This window comes from Chrysemys picta, chromosome 4 (genome assembly GCF_011386835.1).
Source record: "Chrysemys picta bellii isolate R12L10 chromosome 4, ASM1138683v2, whole genome shotgun sequence".
Lineage (NCBI taxonomy): Eukaryota > Metazoa > Chordata > Testudines > Emydidae > Chrysemys > Chrysemys picta.
Genome location: NC_088794.1, coordinates 106,254,786 through 106,273,626, shown reverse-complemented (window position 1 = coordinate 106,273,626; position 18,841 = coordinate 106,254,786). Strand labels below are relative to the sequence as shown.

At 35.6% G+C, this 18,841-nt stretch overlaps 1 protein-coding gene across 3 annotated transcripts in view; it reads left to right on the top strand.

The window, feature by feature from the left end:
* Window positions 1–18,841, top strand: part of STRN3 (striatin 3) — a 101,956-nt gene that overhangs the window by 59,157 nt on the left and 23,958 nt on the right. Inside the window, exons 8-10 of one of the 3 annotated variants that reach the window (XM_005299166.5) lie at window positions 2,206–2,316; window positions 9,627–9,764; window positions 15,375–15,508. In XM_005299166.5, the coding sequence (XP_005299223.1) occupies window positions 2,206–2,316; window positions 9,627–9,764; window positions 15,375–15,508 (383 nt within the window). The remainder of the gene's footprint in view (window positions 1–2,205; window positions 2,317–9,626; window positions 9,765–15,374; window positions 15,509–18,841) is intronic. The other 2 variants (XM_005299168.5, XM_005299169.5) reach the window with 2 other exon arrangements.

Genomic DNA, 18,841 nt, shown 5'->3' with positions numbered 1-18,841 from the left:
TAACTAACTTTCTTAGTTACTTTTAATTATTTTTATAATTCTCAGTATAGATTAACTGCAAAGATCCATAGCTTTTGACATGTGATCAACAAGTTGGCAGCTATATTCAAGTTATATCTTTCTCAAAGGAGACTATTGAAAACCAGCCACTGGCTTCATCTCCCTGTAGCAGTTTTTCTTGAACATACTTACATATTTGCAAACATTGTTTCCTTTCATGTATGTGTTTAGTCTTATAGTTATCGCATATTGGGGTTTGCAGCCGCCTTTCATGCAACAAATTTTGCTAATGGCTGACCTTCAAAACCATGAAAGAGGAGAAAATTCAAACTATATTAAACAAAGAAGAAGAAAAATAAATTTACACAGCCTTCAAAGGGATGGAGAATGTCAGATTAAAATATTTCCACAGGTTTCCTGTAAGGAAAATAAAATAATAAAAATCTACCAAACATTGGTTTTGTCCAGTCAGAGAGAAATGGAGAAAGTAAATGTGCAAAACACATTTACAAGATTCTTAATGGGCATATCACTATAATATCTAAATACCACAGGTACATGCATGAATATATCCTATCCCTGTGAGATAAGGAGCTATTCTCTATTGATAAAAGGTAAACTGAGGCTCAGAGATTAAATTTGTCACCTGAGGAAATCTGAACAGAGGCGTGAACAGAACCCACATTTTATGAGTCCAAGTTTGGTATCTTAACCAAAAGACTACCCTTTCTGGTCAAATGAGGACCGACTAATGAACTAGTTACTTTAACTGTCAAGATTTTCTGCACTATTTCAGTGCTAGCCTGTAATATTTTGATTACAAAAAACAGTGCAGGGAATTGGTTGTATTTAGAAGGATTAACAATTTACTGGTCTTCTGTTTTAAAAAATATTTTGTAAAATCCTAAACGTCAAGTCCCTAAATGTTGTCTCTGTATCATGTGTAACTTGAGGACTTTAATGTTGAGGAAACCTTTGAAAATGTGTGACGTAAGCTATTTATTGTACTTTTTTTTTTTTAAGCAACTACTCTGCCCTACCTCTACCGTGTACTGCTGCTTTTGAACATTTGAACATCTAACCCAGAAATGAGATGATGAATTTGTGACATCAGAATCATTCTGTGGAAACACTGATATAAACATGATTAATTACAAGAATTAGCGCCGCGCCCCAAATCCTGTTTGGTTTTGTGGGAGAGAAAGTTTTAACCAGAATACCTTCAGTAATAAAGGAGAACACACAAGATTTAAGAAAAATGCAGGCCAAGTTCATTTGCCTTTTGTTTTACATAATTTTTTTTCAACTTTACTTTATGTAAAAGTCCTTATTTCAAAATTACATTTACTTTAACTTAGCAGTAATTTTTCTTTCTTTTCCTAATCACAGATTTCCAACTAAATAGGGATTTGTGATGGTTGGTTAACAATAGCAGGGGTTTCCTTTTATTTAGCTGATACAAATTTGCTGTGTTGTTTCAAAAAAGAAATGATGAGCTTTAAAAATATATATAATGGAGTCTTGGGTTTCTACTAATTGTAATTAAAGATCAGAATGAGGATGTCAAACTGTCTTCACTTTTGTGAATGTTCTTTATTAACCTTAATATAAAATGTATGTGAAATTGTGTGTGTCTTTCTGGTAACATTTATGCATCATACCCTTTAATTGGTAAAGCCCTATCTTGTGCATGTAGGATTAGTGTGTGAGAGGATGCATGTTGGTTTTTTTTCATGAACAAAATGACACTGACATACTCAGCTTGCACTTTCATGAGTTGTACAGCATGAAATATATTTATTTGCTTATTCCAAGTTGGATGAATAATTCCTAACACTGGCTTTCTAAAGATGCAGTAATCTTAAGTACGTTAGCTACCTTTGTGTATTTAGTAGTGTCTATCCATTATTCAACACAAACAGCTATTTAAAGAAAAAACGCAAATTGTTTTCTCATTGGTAACAAAAATTAGCATGAAATAATATTCAGACGTAATTATAGTAAATAGTTTAGTGAAAACTGTATAGAATGGGATTAATACTTTATAAACTGTAACTGACAAACTGAGACTGCACCTTTAAAATATTTTCAAGTATAACCTAAGAAATTTTTATTCATGATTATGTTGAGCTATAACAGTCAATCACCAACAGCTTGCATTGCCAACTGCTGATTTTTTTTCTTTTAATAATATGCTGCATGTAGACAAAGATGACCTGTCCCCAACTGCTGAGGTTTGGGATGTAGACCAGGGACTAATAAGTAAACTGAAGGAACAGTACAAGAAGGAACGAAAGGGGAAGAAAGGGGTAAAGAGTAAGTGCAGATTCTGAATCTTGAAATGCAATTCTTTTTATCCATTTGGAAAACAGTTTTTTTTTTTTCCTTCTGCAAATTGTTTTTGTTTTTGCATTAAGTATTGTTTTCCTTGATGGGGGCAACCAACTTTAACTTTCTATCTGCTAAATCTGATCATACAAGAAATACCTTGTGCCACTTGAGAATAGAAATGTGAAAACACTTATAAACAAAAAATTCTAGGGTTAAATAGGAAAAGAGAAGTAACTACCTTGAAATCTAAGTACAGTGATAGATTTTGAACAGTATTGGTTCTGGGAATGCTGTCTTGCCTTTTCCTGAACTTTAACAAAGTAGGCTAAATTTCTCCATTTGTAAAAGAAAAAGATTCTTGAACTGACTTTTCTTGAACCTTGCTTTGAATCACGATTCAGTTACATTGTTGGGCCTATATTTGTGTCTGCTAGAAGGCAGCATGAGAATGAAAAATATGCCTTTCATGTAAGGGAAAGCAAACATTTTTGTGGATTACTCTACAATATATTTTTGCCTTGATGTTGACATTCATTCTGCCATGCAGTTAACATCCTCTGACATTCTAAAGAAAAATACTGCCATTAGGAAGGAAGAAAGGATTAAATTCTGTCAGATTAAATGACTGATGAATAAGGCTTCCACGTAAAAATATGCAAAGTATTTAGAACTCCAGATTTTAATTTTATGAATTGTAAAATTAGATACATAATGCTACAGTATATAGAATTCAATTTGTTATATAAAGCTTATATAGACAAAGAGCAACATTAGTATTTGAGTTGCACTGGTGTAATTTTGGAGTAACTCCATTGAGTGGAATGTTTTTACACTATTTTAATTCAGAGCTATATTTGGTCCAAAGTAATTTTACATACGAGTTCAAAAATTTTTGTGAAGCACTATAAGCTCTCTGTAAGTGCTAAATATATACTTAAGTTAGACTGTACATTATTTTCTAACATATGTTCTTAGATTTATAGATTGCAAAGCCAGAGGGACAATGTCTGATGTGCTTTATAACACAGATCATAGAACTCCCCCCCCCCCCCCCCCCCAAATAATTCCTAGAGCATATCTTTTAGACACACATCCAATCTTGATTTAAAAAATGTCAGTGATGGAGAATCCACCATGACCTCTGGTAAATTGTTCCAATGGCTGATTACTCTCACCATTAAAAATGTATGCCTTATTTCCAGTCTGAATTTATCTAGCTTCAACTTCTTGCCATTGGATTGGATTGTAACTTTCTCTTTTGGTAATTTGAAGAGCCTATTATTAAATATTTGTTCCCCATTTGGATACTTAGACTGTAATCAAGTGACCTTCTCTTTGTTAAGCTAAATAGTTTGAGCTAGTAGATTTTAGATATAAAGGAAGGGCTTTTTTATTTAAATGTTAAATTACTTTAAATGTTCAAATACTTAATTCTATTCTGCTTTGTGTGTGAGCTCTAATGTCACTTAATTATAATGTAGTTTGTGCATGTTTGTTTTTGAAGTTTTGCATGACTTGTTTATGTAATAAGGTGTAATTTTGTCAAGGTCAGAGGTTACTTAACCCTAAAAAAAAAGGTAAGAATACCTAACTGGAGCCAAACTAAAAGTAGTAAACAGGTATGCACAAATGTGCACCTGAATTTAGCATGTAAACAACCAGTTAGGCAATTACCAGCCTTGCATGAACTATTTTGGAAATAGGTTTTCAAATTTATTTTTGAGTACTAAAGTGGAGGTATGCCTTTGAAAATTTGTCCCTGGTAATTTGGATCCCTTTTTAACTTTCAGAACTCTTTTTTTCAGGCTGTGTACAGCCCATAGTGACAATAAAATCCATAAACGCACTGGTATCTTTTGGTTTCTGAAAAGAATAAACTGATGTGATGTAGTTACCTTTTCTTAAATTTGGATTATATATAAAATGATTGAATGGTAGGCTTTGAATGCTGTTGAATTTGTACTTGGATTAAAGTTTTGCTTTAAATGCACAAGCGTACCCTCCACCCCCATCAGATTCTGCTTTCTCATGCTCATGAAGTGAGTAGCTCAGAGAAACAGTGAGAACAGAGGATTACACATTTTGCTGTAGGGTATACCAACTGTTGTGGAACATGGCAGGGGCTGCAGCTTTTCAAAGCCCCAAGAAGGTCTGCTGGGAAGTTATGGGGTCCATCTAACCACGAAGGGAAAGAGCAGTGTAGTAAGGAGGACTTTAAATTAGTTTCAAAGGGGAGAGGTGACAAAAGCCCACAGTTAAGTATTAAAAAAAAGTGACCTTACCCAAGGTCACTTAACCGAGGACTGTTGGGGTGTGACATGGAAAATTACAGGTCGTGGGAGCAACAGGAGGGGAAACTGCTCAACATCTTAGCTGTCTATACACAAATGCAAGGAGTCTGGAGAATGAACAGGAAGAATGGGAAGTATTAGTACATAAACTAAATTATTACGTAATTGGCATCACAGAGACTAGGTGGGATAAGTCTGAGTGTCTGTGGGCAAAGATAAAAGGGGTAAAAAATGGGGATGATGACATGGTAGGGGACTACTCTAGTTCACCAAACCAGGAAGAGGAGGTGGATGAGCCATTTCTGGAACAAATAGCAGAAATATCCCAAACATGAGACCTGGTAGTAATGGTGGACTTTAACTATCCAGACATCTCTTGGAAAAATAACATAGCAAAATACAAAATTTCAAGTACATTCTAAAACTTTACTGAGGATAACTTTTTGTTCCAGAAAAGTGCAGAAAGTAACCAGGGGGACAGCCATTTTAGACTTGATTCTGACCGACAGGGAGGAATTGTTTAGCAAATCTGGAAGTGGGAGGCAATTTTGGTGAACATGATCATGAAATGATAGATTTCATGATTCTAAGGAAAGGAAGGCGTGAAAGCAGCAGATAATAGGACTTCAAAAAAGCATGTTTAAACAAACACTGCTCACTGTCAGCACCTGAGCTGATACATGTGATTCAGCTCAGGATCAGCACCTTGCTTAATATCAGAACACTTAAATATATTTATACTGAAAAACAAGGGTTGGTTTATTAAAAATTCAAGATTTAAGTGATAGACAGTAAGGATATTGGAAACAAAAGGTTACATATTAAACAAAATCATAATGCCTTCTAGAGACTAAGGTTAACCTCCTGTCCAAAGAAGTTACTTACCCAGAGTCCTTTTCAGTATTTCCAACCAAGGTTAGCTGAGATCCCATTTTCATGAGTGTAAACACACTGTCTGTTTACTTCCTAGATGCAGGATGTTGGGGTGTCTTCTTTGCCTTATACTTGTATTCCCCAAAAGTTCATTGTCAGAGACAGGATACTCACCTGTGACTCTTTTTCCTGTGCGCTGTTGACTGGAAGAGTAGGAAAGTCAAAGTACAAAAATCATTATTTCTAAAAAAGCCTTTTCTTGTAAGATTTACTTCCATAGGTGTGTGGGACAGATTTCAAGTTATATGAAAGCAGGGGGAGGGTTAATTGTCGCATATCCTGTGCCCTTGACCTGTGGTATTTACTAATGATAACTCTGACATCTCAGCTGAAAAGTAGATAAAGGGCCCTATTCTTCTCACTGAATCTGTGCTTTTTGTCTTTTTCTCATTCACTTTTTTGGGGGGGAGGGGGAGGGCGGAGGCTGAGACCTTAGTTTAGTTTGGAGTCAATTGGTGGATGCTCATTTCCTTATTTTAAAACCACCCAAATCAGAAGCCCTGCTTTTCATACACTTAAAGGAAGGTACTAAATTCCTGGTAACAATTGCTTTCACAAAGCAAGTTAATGAGTTGTAGGCTTTGGTTACCTATTACCATTTTCCTAAAATTCCAGTGATCTTATTTTCATATTAATCATTCATTGCCTTAATAAGCTGTTTTATTTTTTTTCATTGTCACCTTTTTCAAGGTGAAACAGTTTTGTTTTGTTTGTTTTTTTAGGTTGGACGTAATTAGATATGACACTTTCAACTCTTAGTTTGTAATTTTATCCAGTGAAGGTGTATCAAATTATTTCACACTTTTCATTAGTTTGAGACTATACTTTCCAGTTTTGTTTGCATGTGAACCTTGTGCATGAGAGTACTGGACTGAACTTAACCAATGTTTGCCTGCTTGTTTACATTCAGAGAAGCCTGACCAAGTCACTTCCATTCTTAAACAACCTTTCTGTGTCAGGTTTCATAGGCTTGTTGGAGTACAATCTAGAACAACCTACACATGTTCTTGTGTTTTTATGTACCACCTTCCATTTGGGCAGCTCCAAGTGCTTTGAAAATATTAAAGAATTCAGAGTCCCAACACCCCTCTGAGTTTGGTAAATATTATTGTCACAGTTCTGGGGTTAACTGCACCTCTGCCCCTTCAGTTGTCTCATTCCGGGTCCCCCTGTAGGTGTAAGGCCTCCAACTATCACCTCTGTGAGTGGGGACCTGTGACCAGAGATTTAGGCTTGCAGTGCCCCTGAAATTCACTGTGTTTATGCCAGTAGGTCTGACTTCAGTCCCACTCCTGAAATTCTCTGTCTCGAGGGGAAATGACAGCGTGTACCAGTAACCAGTGAGCTTTCACAAAGCACAGTATGCTTATTTTAGGACAATAGCATTACAGGGGGGAAAAATCCTAAAACAACAAAAAATCTGCATGCATGCTAAGCTCACAAGGATCTGTCTTCCATGTGGAGACATTGGCAGGTTCCAGTCCTTCAGATTTTCTAATAGGGCTTTTCCCTCTGTAATCCTATCATGTCTTTTCTTAGATCAAAATGAGGGTCTGAGTTAGTTCACACTGCCACTTTATGCCAAAAGCGCTTACTTTGTCTGCTGAGCCTGTGGATCCCAGTCTGAACCAGTATATGCAATCTCCCCCCGTGGGGGGTGGTGGTAGTTGTCTGGAGTTTTTTACTTGTCCTGGGATTTGCAGTAAGTACCCCCCGTTTTAGTTCCTGGAATAAGTTTGGTAACCCTTCCCATGAAGCTGAATACAATCCCTAACTTAGAAAAATATATATAGCATTTATACAAACAAACATTTGTGAATAATCCCCATGCCTATGGCATCTGGTTTGCCTTCATAGAATAGTCTTTTGAAGTTTCCACACTTCCAATATCTCACATTTGTCTCAATTACTTTCACTTACAAATGAGGAAAAAGTTAAAGGGATTTACCATTCTATTGTCCAAGACTAGATAGAGCACTGGGTCGGGTAAGGCTGTTTTTCTGTCTTATCTAAGAATATCTTGTCCATCACCATAAGCATTACTGCATGCAAGTCAATAAGAATATGAAATTGTGCAAATGAGTTTAGGAAGAAGAAAATTTAAGCTAGTTTGTGAGTAGCATTGTGTTAGGCATTTAACACTGGCACAAAGTTCCCCTTTTCCTGTTTGTTTTTAGGTTGTCTTCTTGAACAGAATTAGTTGAAACTGAAGGGGGCACAAGCAGTACCATACTTAAGTTTTGAAACATTTGTCAATGCTTGTGCCCCATCTACAATTTCCTGAGGAAAGGATTGCTCCCAGGTTTGTACACGTGAAAGTGCATTAGATCAAAAAAAAAAAGAAGAAGAAAATTGGCATTGTCTGGGCTATTAACTGAGGCAGCTTTGTTTACTTAGAACTAACCTAGCTTTCCTGTTACCCCTTTTGCTATCATTAACTACGTCTTTCAGCTTATATAAAAATACTGTATTTCATTGTTAAATCGGTTACCTTGTCTCCAGCAGAATTAAACCTAACTTAATTTAATGGTGGGTATTTTGTTTTTGTCTAATTGACTTTTTTTCTGTCAAAGTAGAAGTCTAAAATCTGAAGGTATAGATGAAGTGCTATTGGAAGCACTGGTTTTGGCAAATTTCGTCTTTACCTGCATATACTACTCAAAGCAGGAGAGTGTTTGTCTATCATCTGTGACCACACCAAGATATAATTTTTGGTTCTATTGAAAACTAAGGCTATGTCTACACTACAAAGTTACATCGACGATTGTCCACCACTGTAATTAAACCTCTTTTGTACATCCACACACTGCCCTTTGTTTACTACGCAGTGCATCCACGGTTGGTGCTCTTGCATCAACAGAGAGAGCAGTGCACCGTGGTTAGCTTTCCCACTGTGCAACTTACCACTATCTGCCGCTTGATGATCTGGGAAGAGATCACAGTGTATTTCTAACTAGTGTTACAGTGATATGAGAGTGCCAGACTTAACATCCAGTTGAGAATATGCATCTGTGCAGGGAGAAATAAATAATATATTTTTATAAGAGACAAAAACTTCTGAATATGTTGACTAGCTTTAACCCTAGACGACTTTTTATCTGAAATGTTCTGCTTGTAGAACCTTTAAAGTTATTAGTTTTCCTTTTTGTCTGACATTTTATGATAGAGGTCCATTTTTCCTTATATCATTGTATCTCTTTTCAAATGGGCTAACATAAAATTAAACTTTGAAAAATTGTGCTTTTGCAAATTATTTTCTGCCTTTTTTCTGTACCTGTATATTGGATGTGAATGTAGCAGTGTTTTTTTAACCATCCTTAATGCAGAACTGTACTACGTAAGGTTATACATATTTATCAGCACTATATCCTCAACAGATAGAAATGCCAGTGACAATTTCAAATCAGACTTTTTAAAATTAGAAACTTAATTGTAGACATATGTAAGTCTATTTTGAATGTGGCCCTAACTAATCATGATTGGGCTTAATAAAAATTTTGCACAAAGCATCATTTAAAATGCTATTTTAAAAACAAACAGGGAAAGTTAATTGTTTGTTGCACCCCCGTTACAAGTCATCTCTACTTCTTCTTTCCTTAGTAAGTTAACTTTCTGTTTGTACTTAAGATTTTCTGTGTTAATTCATGTAGTGTAGTTAATACTGCAAACGTTTAGTTCACATGTATTTTGTTTAAAGGTTACTTTCTATAACTGTTACATATTTGGTTTTTCATAGGGACTTGAGGTGCTGGGTTCTTTCTTTTCCACAGCAGAATATAAAGCTGTACTACAAATGAACAAGACAGTTCTAATCAATTTTTTTGACTTGGTGGATAAAAACCACTTACATAAAATTTTCAGATTCAGTGTTTAACTGGTTTTCAAAATTTCCAAAAGAACACTATATAACAGTTAAAGCACCATAACCAAAAATAATAACCAATGTCTTTATTCTTTAAGGAGGTTCCATTAGTAATCTTTCTTGTTTAATTAGGAAACTGGATTTATTGACTGCTGTCAAGTCAAGCGGTAGCAATCAAATGAACCTTTGCTGCTGACATTAATTTACAGGGGTCAACAGGACAAAACTTCACGACATGATAGCTGATCTGGGCGATGATGAGCTACCCCACATCCCTTCAGGAATCATTAATCAATCTAGGTCACCCTCTTCTAGAATGACTGATGAAGGTTCAAGAGCAGAGGAAGGTACAAAAAAATTCAGCTATTTATTGTATTTTAGAAGGTTTTAATTTAAACACACGCCATCACTTATACCCTCACACTTAATGCTGTTACAGTTGTCAATAATAGGACATCAACACTGTTTACAAGTCTGTTTCCCACAAGTTTGGGGTTTTTTGCACGACTATCACTTGAAGCTTTTGTGTCTCAGAGAAATATAAATCAGAACTTCACATGTCAAGTGTTGTTGTTGTTTTTTTTCAATTTTATGTGAAACTGCCTTGGTTCTCTCTTTGTCAACTCTTAAGTCCCTTGTTGCAGAATCCCTTTTTAAAGTAATCTTATCTGGATGTTATGTTATGAAACTTAGTATAAAAAGTGGTGATTGTAAGTTTGATACTCAATTTGTATTGAAAGGTGAAATAAAAATAGTTACTTAAAAGTGGTGAAGTAATTACAAAGGATGAATTTGGCTCTCTACCTTCAAATTATTATTAATGCTTATATAGTTAGAGTATTTTTTGAATTAGCTACTTTTGATCTATCCTATCCTTAACCAACCATTAGCTCCAGATGCAATTGAACTATCACTTTCATCCGACCTACTGCAAGAAAGGCACTGGGAAGTTGACTTAAACTAGTTAAACATGTGGAGGGAGTTGGTTACAATATTTTGTGCATCTATATTTTTTAACAACTTGAGTTATTTAGATTAATACAGCATCTGTACTAATGCTGCTTACTTCAGTGTTAGTCTCATGCCGAAGGTGTCAGTTATGTTATAAACTAAGATTATAATCTGTTTTTCTCACAAAACGTATTGAAGTATTTATTGTAAATTCCAATCTTCAGGGGTTTGAGTAGCTTCTAGCCCCAATGTTGTCATAACTGCCACAAAGGTGGTGAGATTTATCACAATATAAAAACATCAGTCTGTCACTTTGCGTCAGTCAAGCACAGCCTCCAGTGTCCATATATTTTCCAGTGTCAGTAAGAAATTGTCCTTTTATTTCACAGTAATCTGTTAAAAATAAAATTGGACATAGTCTTAGGGCTTGTCTACACACACACATTGCACTAGTGCAAGACTTACTTGTATAGCGCACCGGAAAAACTATTTTGGTGGGTTGCAGTCACACTGTGCCACTTGTACCTGTGCATATTGCAACAGTTGTGGCCACATCGCAGCACGCTGTATCGCTAAAAGCATGGAGTGCCCTGGCAGGGGATCCGTGTGTCCTCTATATTGCCTGCTGCCTCCTTCCTTTATGAGAGATTTTTGCTGTGTACACCTGCAGGGATTTCTGAACTCCCGCAATTACCTCAGATTTGCCTATAGGTCACCTCTTCTGCATTGTCGTCAAACTACCTGCTCCAAATCTATATGAGGCACAGAGGAATGCAGCATTCCTCTGCTGTTAGGACAGGATGTGATTCTGTCAAATTGAGGACTTCATAGCTGTAGCGAGATGAATTACAACAGTCAGAATAATGTTTGGAAAGACCGAAAGAAAGAGAGCAAATCAGAATTTGAGGAAAGAGATTTCTTTCAGTCATTTGGGGCCATAGTTCCCATTGTTTGGGGTGCCATCTATTGCATCTTTATCCAGAAACTCTGCAGTATTCTAGAGAGAGGACTACATATGCCTAATCTCAACTGTGAACCCTGGAATCATCATAAAGCAAGGCATGTTTCTTGCTTGGATTTTTATTCTTGTGTTTTACGAGTCATTGATTCATTCTAAAGTACAGGACTGTAATCTGGTTAAAATATTGGACCATAAAAACCAATACTTCCATCTCCATGCCTTTTCAAAATGTTTTGTTGCATAGTTCACATGAATCTGAGTGGACGGGTGGAGGTGGGTGAGTGGTCGTCTCAGAAAGGTTATACCACCACATGCTTGGGATGATTAAAAATTGTCTGCACTCAGTATGTGCACAAATCATTCTGAAAGAAGGTGTCTCACTATTTCACACTTTTTGCCATTTCACACTATTTGCCATTTTGTTATGTGAGCGTATTTTCCAGCCCATCAATTTGTTTTGCTGTTCTTCATATACTTCTGTAGGTAAGAGCTGTAGTGTGAACAGAACAGTTAATCCCATGTCTTATTTTTTTTCCCTTACCTTCCTGTGACTTTTTTTAAAACAGAGTTTTAAAATTTAAATTCTCTCTCTTTCTCTACTAGTTGTTTATTAGTGGTCCTTTGACAATATTGAACAAATATTTCATAATCCATGTCTACACCAGATGGTATGAAGTCAGTAGTAGTAGATAGGTTAGTCATCTCGTTTGTAGAACCTCCAGAACAAAATGCAAATCTTCATTGTACTTCTGTCCATGTTCTGCTGCTTTAATAAATTGAATGAGAATGGCATATTTCTTTATCGTGAATAAAAAAGAATTGAGCCATAAATGACAATTGTATCTGAACAGCATAATACTGCCCAGTGATTTTATTTCATCTAACTATTTCAAGCAGTTTTGATTTAGGACATCCACTATAATCCTCCTTACCAGGCCACAGTAGCTCAACTATTGATGTCTCTGGTTACGCAAATGGCCTGTGTAATCCTTTGCTGCAGTACAATGTAATGTCACATTGGAAACTAGAATTCTGAAAGAAAGGGAGTGCTTGGCACTTTCGTTTGCATGCCAGTAACCAGAACGCTATTCAGGCTCACATAGGTTTCATGATACCTTTTGGTGTGTGAGCTCTGATACAAAGAGGTTTGGATGTGATTGTGCACAGGTGGTTTTTTTCCCTGTACTTCACAAGATTAAATATAAACAATTATCCTGTTTTAAAATATTGCCATCCACATTTCAACTATTTTTAATGTTTTTATCTCAACACAGCTAGTTACGTTGATGCAAACTGAAACTTGTCATAGACTAATAAACTTCGAAAAACCATAAAATGTAACAAATATATTTGTCAGTCTTCCACTAAAAACCACACTGAACCAGCTACATCTTCTAATAATCCTGCACTTAAATTTCTGAAAACAGGTTAGTCCATTGGTATAGTCCTGCGGTCCTCCATTGTGGTCTTACTCAAAGCATGGTTGCTTTCTAAGCCTTCTCTTCGGGTACATGAGTAGCTGTGCAGATTTTTTTGTTTTGTTTTGTTTTTTTGTTACGGTTGCCTTTTTAGGCATAGTGTTAATTGACTGATAATACTTATTTGTATAAAGTACATAATGTTGGCTGCTGTTGTGATAATTATAAATAATAACCTCTGGATGATAAATGTTTGATTAAAGAATAGACTAAGAGGGAAGGTTTGTGTGATTGGACTAGTCAGTTATAAGCACATCTGATTATGTATTTATAGTCCAATGTTTAATCCTTAGGGTATTGGCTGGATTTCATTTGTTTATGCATCATAAACAAGTTTGAGTGCAAGGATGGCTGTGCATCCTTTTACTCAGTCTCTGCCATAATAAATATTATACTAGATCATAACTTGTAATTGGTATGAATATGATAGACAATGACTTCACCAGAACACACTTGTATTTAAATTGGAGGATAATAACTATACAGAGCAAATAACTCTGGTAACCTTAATTCCTAAAAATCCTTAATCTTTAAACAGTAGTTCATCGATGTTAATTATATATTTTTTCTTTGGAATATTTCAGGTAGGCCCATTGCAAGGGGAAAAAAAATGTTTTTGCTATTCAAAGTTTGTTCACCTGTTTTGATGATAGTTGTAAGTTCGTGTCTTTCATTTTTATTACTTGGTTGCCATTTATTTTTATTAAAACTTTTGACCATATTTTAAAAAACACTTTTCATAATTAAAAATGTTGCTTAAATAAAAAAGCCCCAAATTTAAAATGATAAATTTAGAACAGAGTTTCATGTTAGAACTAAAATTTTGCTTTTGGAAAACTAGTTTCCAACTTCTAAACTTTTTGTTCATCTTTTTTGAAGTTTCAAACACAGATGAGTCTGAGTCTAGTTGCTGTAGATTTAGGGACGGGAGTTCTGAATTTCTCTTGATAGTGAGAGAGACACTGTCCCAAAGATTGCTCTGAGATGCATTGTACATTTGGGAAGCAGGATATCTCCTACAATTCCCAGGTGTGGAGAGGGGTATGTTCCTCTTACTACAACCTCTTATGGGGTGCAGCTTACTACTTGAATTGTAACTGAACAGTTCTAGTCATGGTGCCATGACTTTGCCCCAAGGGGACTAGTAAGGGAGCAGACGCTGGACTATGAGGGACTGGAATTTTTTGAATTCTTCTTATGCAGGCTCAGCAATAGGAGAGCAGCTCTTCGGGGCTTTTACTTGCCCTTTGCCTTTCCCCTCCTATATTCCTTGTTCCTTGTAGGGGGTAGGCAGAACATGGACTTCAGTGAACAATCCTAATTCTTTAAATTTCTTTTGGTGAAGATTTTCCGGGTTGTATTTCTCCGTAGAACTTTTGTCATGTCGTCTTAATTCACATTTCATGTAGAACATAATGGATCTCTTCCTTCTGTTCTTTACTGCTCTATCCCAATACTTCTGCTGGAACATCAATATTGGGAAATTGAGTTGGTATAATTCGGGTGGGTGACTAAACTAAGAATAATGCTTAATCTTGTAAGGAAACTCGTACATCCATACACACTGAAAATAATTTAGGACATTTTACTTATCGGAAGTATGACTCTTTAGGAAAATAAATCTGATTGTGTTAGGATGCAATTACTTGACCCTTTGCATATGCGAGGTTTCTAATGAAATATTGGCAAAAATGGAATACTACTAAGGGACATTGTCAAGTAGTTTTGGCCCAAAATTAACACAAGAAATGGCTCGCTCTCTCGCACACATGCAATTTTATCTGGAAAGTTTACACCAGGAATATATTTTCCCTCATCAGGTGTCCTAATTTTATTCTTTAGAAAGTAATACCAAAAAATAAAATAGACCCCCCCACCCACACCTCTTTCAGTAAGGCAGATTTTTTTCTAGAAGCTGTGTGTGTAAATCCTTATTAAATGCCTTGCAAACAAATTGATTTTTTTGTGGGGAAGCAGTGGGGAGTCATAGATGATACTAAGAGTAAAGAGTGTGAATGAATGCTGGAGCAGATGATTCAAGCCTGAATTGAAAATTAACATTTGTTCAAAAGCTGCATTGTTTAGTATTAAATGATCATCAACATGAAAAATGTGTAAAGCTTCAAATGTTTTAAGGAACATGCAGCTAGCTAACATGAATATCAGTTGTCTATTTTTAAACTTTATCCAAACATTGTTGATATAGTCAAATGCAGAACTCAGTAATTGCAAATGTTGTAGATTCTTGTGTTTTAAAACCCTGTCTGTAGATGTGTGGTGGAGGGTGGTCCTTCATGGGGAATTACATGAGTGCTAAAAAATACTTGCTTATGGAGGTAAATGTTTATTGCCTTAATAGCTTCAAATTTAGAGAATTATTTTCAAATGTATGTATGTATATGCTCATGTTTTCTTTTCCACTAGGAGGAGGAGATTTTACCATGATTTATATCTAGTTGTTAACAGTTCAGCTCTTATACACTGCTGTGCCCTTAAGTGATGACTGATGCAGTTTTTTCATATTGTAAATTTGAGCTTTTTTCTCAAAACTGTTTTGTTCTTTGTAGCGGAGCCAATAACGTTTTCATCTGGAGGAGGCAAGTCATTTATTATGGGTTCTGATGATGTTTTGTTAAGTGTACTGGGCCTTGGAGACCTTGCAGACTTGACAGTAACAAATGATGCAGACTATAGTTATGATGTAAGTGAAATTTTATTTTAAAATTCCTTATATGGTTGAATATAGTCAATGATAGTCAATTTTTCAGAATATTTCAAACTTATAGGATAGCTTATTTTAGAGGCAAAAGCTACATTTCTGTAGAAAGAAACCCCTCATAAACTAGCAAAACAGCTTGTGAAATCAAATTGAAATATGATTCGTTTTTTAATGAATTTGTAATTCATATTTTAATTTTTTTGTTTTTTTTTACTTAAGTAACATGTTTTTCAAACAAGTTTTTAGGTGAATTATTTTAAACAAAAATGGGAATTGCCCCAGAAACTGAACACTAAAAAGTTGGAGCTAAACCCATATATTGTTAGTAACTTAAATTTCTAGATGTTTGCTATTTTTATGTATAAAATGTGTATATATAGTAGTGTGTAATAGCTTTTTTTGGTAGTGTGAATTTTAGATTTACAAGTGTGGAATATTCTTTCATTTTATCGTACTGAAGAGTGTCCTACATTTTTTCCCACTGTGCACAAAATTACTGCCCTTGGTAACATTTTTATATGGAGTTTGTACTGGCTAGTAATGTTGGGTTGAGGTGGGGTGGGGGATTGTTCGTGTGCATCCATTCGTCCAGGAAGTCTTCACACGTTGAGGTATATTTTAAATAGTGTTGCATTGTGTTTTAGACTAATAAGACATTTTCATGCTTTAGTTATTTCTATAACTTTTTCTGGATTATAGAGTCTGCTTTCATTTTTGAATGTTAAGATGTATGTAAACACTTCTCTTGGGAAAATACTGTCAGTGGTTTTCTTAAAAAACACATTGCATTATATGCACATTTATGAAATGAAAACTGTGTTTATAATATACGCTAGGGTCTTAAAGTTCCGTAAGTGTTATAAGTGTACATCTTGGTTTTAAAAAAAAAAAAAAATCAGTTTTTCTTCAGTATTACTGAAGAACCTGAATTCTATCAAATATTTCAATATATTCTACCATATTTCAGGATTTAGCGGTGGATATTTTTTTCTTCCTAAAATGACAAACATTAATTGTTCACACTTCTAATATTGGATTATAAAAGACTAATTATAGCATTCCGTTCTACGAAAAATAAAAAGGTATTAAGTAGTTTTGGAAAAAATGTTTTTTTTACAAACACATTACAGGAGTTCTAGGCTTTAGAGGTTTTACTACATTAGATAATATACAGTTTTTGTTACCTTTAAAGAACTGAATTATTTATGAAATAGCTTTAATTCAGCATTAACACTGAGAAATCAAGCACTAAAAAGTTAGAAAAACCAAGTTTTAAATGGCGAGATGAAGTTGAAATCAGAGATAAATTTTATGCTTAGGCCTTAATATATTATGTTTTTGTATAACTCTAAATGTATCAAATGCAGTACAATACAGATAATATGAAGCAGCCTGGAGTTTTTATGTAATATCTTACAGTAAGCTACAACACACTCAATTGTTAGATTTGGTTTTAATTTTGTAACGTTTCCGTGGAATCCATAAAACAAGTTTTGAGGAAAAGTAATTCATTAACTTTAAAGCTTTGAACTTTCTGAAGTTGCAAGCACAGAGATTGAGAAAAATCAATATTCTTAACCTACTAGATTTGATTACTTAAAATTGAATGGAAAAGTTACAATTTACTGACTCTCGTTTTTCATTACTTTTAAACTTCTTCGACATAGTTTTTCAAACTTTGTTTATCCTTAGCTATTGGAGGATTTTAGCACAGAACTATGTTAATAAAAATGAGTGCTTTCATCCCAAGGTCCCATTTTAGGATCTCAGTGTTTTGATTAAGCCTCAGCTCAGACTTTAGGGTGTTCTACATATTACTCCGATTTTATAGATGGGAAATTGGTGCCTTGTTGTCCTCCATACCCCACTCACCAGCATCTTCACAGGATGAAAGCATGGAAGGTACTAATAAAGAAGATGAGTTCTACATCTCCTAATAGAGACCGTTCTGTCAATTCAGAGATTGATAGGCTTGGACAACATCCAGAGCTTGCCTCCTAGTGGACAGGTTTATGACTCTAACAAGCCTCATATCCAAAGTTAAAATAAGCCCTTGCACAGGAATGTTGTGGTCCTGCAATAGTGAATTGGTGGTTAGACCCCAGAAAAGTTCAAAGAGGGTGGTGCTGTTTAACTTTCTTCTGATAGAGATACTTCTCATGGGTACATGAGGCACATGTTGGGGAGCCCACCTGAGCCACCTCCAGATACAAAGGACAAATGTATTGGAACTAAGAGGAATCAGGCTAGTTTTTATAGTATTTTACAAAATCCACCATGCAGATTCTAATACAGCTGCAATGTGTTACGTAAACAAGGGAGTGTCCACTTGTCTCACCTGCATCAAGAGGCTGTTAAGCTATGGACATGGTGTCTGTGTTGTGGGGAGACCCTGATAGCTATCCACCTCCCAGGAGTCAGCAACTTCCTAAGTAGACAATACATAACCAAATGATTGCTAAAGAGGCCTTTCACAGATTTAATATTCCAATGATGGTCAAATTCTGTAATGGAGGCAAAAAAGTCTAAGGATATCACAAAATCTCCAACCTTTCTTTCCAGGGGAAGCATAAGCCCTGGCTCCCTTCAAGACTCCTTCCACCTACTGTGTACCCCAGGACTTGTATATGTTTTCCCACCCATTCCCCTGATTCCCGGGTTAATATGCAAAATCAGACTGGACAAAGCCAAAGTAATCCTAATAGCCATGCTGGCTAAGATTATTCTGCCTAACAGACTTTCTTTGGATGTCTATTCAGCCTCCCATTCCGCTTCCAACTGTCAGGACACAGTATTGCAGAACTAAGGTCAGTTATTTAATCCAGACTTTGAAGTCACTGCATCTGACAACCTGGATCTTTGTTGGTTCAGTGCTGCTGACCAAGACTGTTGCCTACAAGTGCAAGAGATCCTCCTGCAAAGCAGGAAGGCTTCCACAGGGAAAACTTATTCCTGTAAATGAAAAAGATTCTCAATTTCAGTGACCCAAAATAACCTGTATCCAATGGAGTCTCCTATACTAAAGATCCTGTGTTTAAAAGACTAGGTCTTTTTTTCAGCTTCATTTTATCAGCAATCTCTTCGTCACCTATCCGCCCAGTCCTGTTCAATCTTCTCACATCCTACAGTATCCGGATTTTTGAAAGGGCTGCTCCATGCTTGACCCACCAGTCAAAAAGCCATCCTCTGTGAGAATTTCACTTATCTCTGTAAACCTAATGAAGCTCCCTTTCTGAGTCACTTTTGGAGTACTTATTACACTACCTTATTCTCAAGAAGATCAACTTAGTTGCCATCACATTGGCGAGGGACAGT